Raw genomic sequence first — 3,925 nt, 5'->3', positions numbered from 1 at the left:
CCGGGAGCAAGTGCTTGATAACACATTAGCTAATAGTAAAAATTATACATAGAAAAACATGATATAGGCATAACTACCCAAATACATCAAAGAACCAAATTTACACTCTTCAATGCGTAGAGGGCATGAGTTAGCGAGCTTTTAAGCGTAATATGGGAAGGTCACTTAACACACTAAGACAAAGCCTCATATTTCCTGATGCAAGCCTTATGCTTTATAGCCCTTTGTTGTAAAAGCCTCATTTCCTCATGCAAGCCTTATGCCTTATAGCCCAAATGGGGTCCCTATTAGCCCTTTGTTGTAAAAGGGTATTATATGAGCAACGTTATGTTTAGTCTTTTGGGAGAGCTCAACGTTATGTTTAGTCTTTTGGGAGAGCTCTTTGGAACTAACATCTTTAGTATTGAAGTTTGGGCACCTCAATGTCAAACAATTTCCCTCGAGTAGAGAGCTGCTAAAACTCTACTAGTCTATGAGTCCAACTTAATGGCTGTTTCAGACGAATTCGGTATATAAATCACCCCTTTTATAGTTGCTTGCAATCCCACCATCAAGATATAACGATGGAGCTCACCATCACTGCACTATCTGCAGGGAACACTGTATGTTTTACATCTCCTTCATCCACAGCTAAAATGCTATTTAGGCATTCTAACAGTTCTGATCCATCCCGTTTGACTTTCTATATCCCACAGCTCATTAATCCACAGCTAAAACGCTCTATAGGCATTCAAACAGTTCCGATCTTTCCTTTCGTACATCGTTTATAATTTGAACTTGCTTTCCCATTCACTCTATAGTCTTGAAAAGTCTACACATAGTTACATGAAACTCTAGCTTCCACCTCACCACCAACCATGCTGTAAGAGCATCCAAACAGTTCTGTTGCTTTCCTTTTGGGGCTTTGATACTGACTTGCATGAACGCTCTTGATGTTTCAATTTGCATCCGAGTTCATTCATAGTCTTCAACAGTCATGCACTCTGCTGAAGGGCATGTAGCAGCCACGGTTGTCTATAGAGCTTGGTGTTTGGTATCAAAAGCCAATGAGGTCAGAGTATTCAAAAAAATGCTTTCCTAGGTCCTGCTCATTCCAAGATGTGCCAATTCTTTACATGTAAGGTTGGCTAAACCATAGTAGCAAGTTTCAGGTCATCTCCTGGCCTCTTTTTTTCATTATCATGGAAACGAGACTGAACAAGATCAATGGGAAAACTGAAACAAACAGGAGCTCTTTAAAATGAACAAGATCCAGTCAGAAAAACAAAAACAAACATGGAAAAGCTTCAGTTTGGGCATTTGTATACAGGTGTCTGAACAAACTCCTTACATTTTCGAATTCTCAGGGCCGTCGTTAAGACCCTAGTATTTCCATAGGACCCGTGGGCAGAGATCCAAGCCAAAGTCGTACAAAAACTCACCCAGATGATCTGGAGATGAGAAGACCCTCCTTTTAGGCTCTCCATCTACATGACTATTGAAAAAACCCTTCCCTTAGCTGCATTAAGGAAAGTGTGATGATACTATTCATCTATCTGGAGATCATCCCTACAACTGGACAAAAAACCAACACAGGTTGAGCAGGAATACCCACAAACAGATCAAAGGAAACAGCCTGTGCTAGGCAGCTCTTGCCAAATTCTCCGGTTCATCAGCTGGATGAGGCTTCGCCAGACCAGCCTGCATTAAGAGTGATGACAGACCTGTTATCTTGCCTGGTTTCTGTGTGGGTCTAGGGGATACTGCAGGTGGCTGCCAATCCGTTGCAATCACTGCGATTTCATCTCTTTCATTGCGACAACTGCCCGTGTTCCACAATCCGCCTTCGGGAGCTTCCCTCTTCCCGTGAATCTTTCCATTGGCCGCGGCCTCTCTTTCTCCTATCATATCTCCCGTTAAGAAGTTAATGCCAGTCTCATGATACAGCGTCTCCAAATCCGTGGTGCACATGACCTCCATCCTGAATCCCCTCACGGCAATGCTTGCGATTTCCCTGCCAGCAGTAACATCTCCCTCCCTGCAAGAATCGTTTGAGGTTCTTCTGCATGGAGAAAGCCATTTGGCCTTCAGGTACCTTGATTTTCTCCAGGGTGGCAGGTGTAAACCTTTCACTTTCAAGGACTGCTTGGCAGCTTCTGACATGACACTCACAATCCGTTGTAGCCTTTCTGGTTTACCTACAAATATCGGAGGCAAAATTTGCCACACTGCCGTGTATTCACTTGTAGGGCGTGCAATATCAAACTGCGCTCGGAAATCTATGTCTACGATGAGCCGCTCGCATTGCCCAGAAGTTTCATTGCCTAAAATGTCGATGAATTCGTAGTCACCTGAAAATCGGCGCAACAACGTTAGCAGAATCCTCTGCTAAATATATGCATTCCTCCCAGTATTTTCAAGGGATCGTATGCACGAATAGCGAAGATCACCAACAAACCTGCTGGTATGCCGCAAGAATGATCCCATCTTGATTTGCAGATTGCAGCATTATACCCAGCACTCCTGAGTTGTTTCATCACAATTCGTCTCAGGCAACCATGAGTGGGCTTCACTCCCTCGTTGCTGCAGTCACAGTTCGTTTCTCCGGTGATGGAGCCTAAGAACTGCACAACATATGCCAGCACCACCGTCTCTGAGTCATCACCGCTCCAGACGAAGCCCTGCGAGCCAAAATACAGGTCTTGCTAAAATAAGCTGTACAAAACAATGCGCATGCCAATCGGTTCACTCTCGGCGAAGGCCAACCTGCAAAACTTGAGAAATCTCGCCGCCAAGGCTCGACGTCGAGTCCTCATTGTCGCAATTGCAGCATCCATCCCCAATGCAATTACCATGCCGGCAATTGCAGCGAGCTCGTCCACAGTCGCCGAAGCTGGCTTGGTTTTCCATAAACTCGTCCACCATTGCGGCCAGACGGACAGAACTGGGATCGTATTCCCTGCCCCCGATAATCCTCTCGGTCGGAACAGCGTCACCACAGAGCCTGGCTCGGACAAGCTCACCCAGAGGATCAGTGACTTGTTTGGGCCGAGGGGCAGCCTGAAGCTTGACTAATTGAGAGGCATGCATGGGGAAAAGCCGAGCTGCAGCCCGGCCAGGGAGCAAAGACGGAGGAAGAGGGATGTCCTCGCCAAGCTTCTCAGGGGCGAAGGATTTGGGGAGGGCAACTCCGTCTGGGGCGTGGGAGGAGGAGGTGGCAGAAGGGAGGGGGCGAATGTGGATCAAACCGGGCATCATTATGCTGCCAAAGGACGACGGAGGGCGATTGGAAAGAGAGAGAGGTATCTAAGAATGCAGGTGAAGGTGAGGAAAGAGGAGGGCTATGGAGCTTGCGATTGAGGTCGGCTATGGCGATGGAGGTCAGAAAACAAGCTTAACAGTAAAGATGATGAAGAAGATGAAGATGAAGATGATGACGACATCCAAATTTAATTTAAAAATTCTATATAAATCGTAAAGGCAATTCTCTAATTTATATTTTTCTCCCACCCCCTATCGCCGGTCACCCCTCGCCCTTTACCGGCCCCTCCCGTCGCCCGCAGTTTTCGAAAAAATAGTTTATTACTTCAACACCCTCCTCTTGCCCGCCGCCGTGGCGTCGCGTCCCCCTCCACATCGCCCTGCCGCCGCGTGGCGTCCACCTCAGCCGCCCTCCCCTTCACTTATCCGTTCGCGCCCCGTCCATATCCCCGCTGGCTGGCAACGTGTGGACCACCGCCAGCTCGGACGCATCCACGTGGACCCACCCCTTGATCTTGTGACATCCTCCGCTGGGCCCCGCCTCCCTGGCAATGATGCCCCTGCTTCCAAGCCCCCCCGGAGGGGCCCACGTACCTGCCCAGCGGCGGCGGCATATGCCGGGGCATCGGGGAGTTAAAAGTTTTTGTGTGGTAGCATATTACGGTGGCATATCCCTGGTGCACAC

General features: G+C 48.0%; 1 protein-coding gene across 1 annotated transcript; it reads right to left on the bottom strand.

Annotated features, from left to right (window-relative positions):
- Window positions 1-1,298: 1,298 nt before the first annotated feature.
- Window positions 1,299-3,379, bottom strand: LOC147896092 (uncharacterized). The gene is made up of 3 exons (XM_087382520.1): window positions 2,746-3,379; window positions 2,438-2,660; window positions 1,299-2,330 (listed from the first exon to the last, which is right to left on the bottom strand). Exons 1-3 carry the CDS (start codon window positions 3,235-3,237, stop codon window positions 1,621-1,623), a joined length of 1,425 nt encoding a protein of 474 aa, XP_087238646.1. The 5' UTR covers window positions 3,238-3,379; the 3' UTR covers window positions 1,299-1,620.
- Window positions 3,380-3,925: the final 546 nt, after the last annotated feature.

The sequence above is a fragment of the Dipteris shenzhenensis genome, chromosome 12 (assembly GCF_047967505.1).
Source record: "Dipteris shenzhenensis isolate YYH24624 ecotype China chromosome 12, Dip_SZ_1.0, whole genome shotgun sequence".
Lineage (NCBI taxonomy): Eukaryota > Viridiplantae > Streptophyta > Polypodiopsida > Gleicheniales > Dipteridaceae > Dipteris > Dipteris shenzhenensis.
Note: the sequence above shows the minus strand (reverse complement) of the source record. Positions and strands in the feature narration are given on the sequence as shown.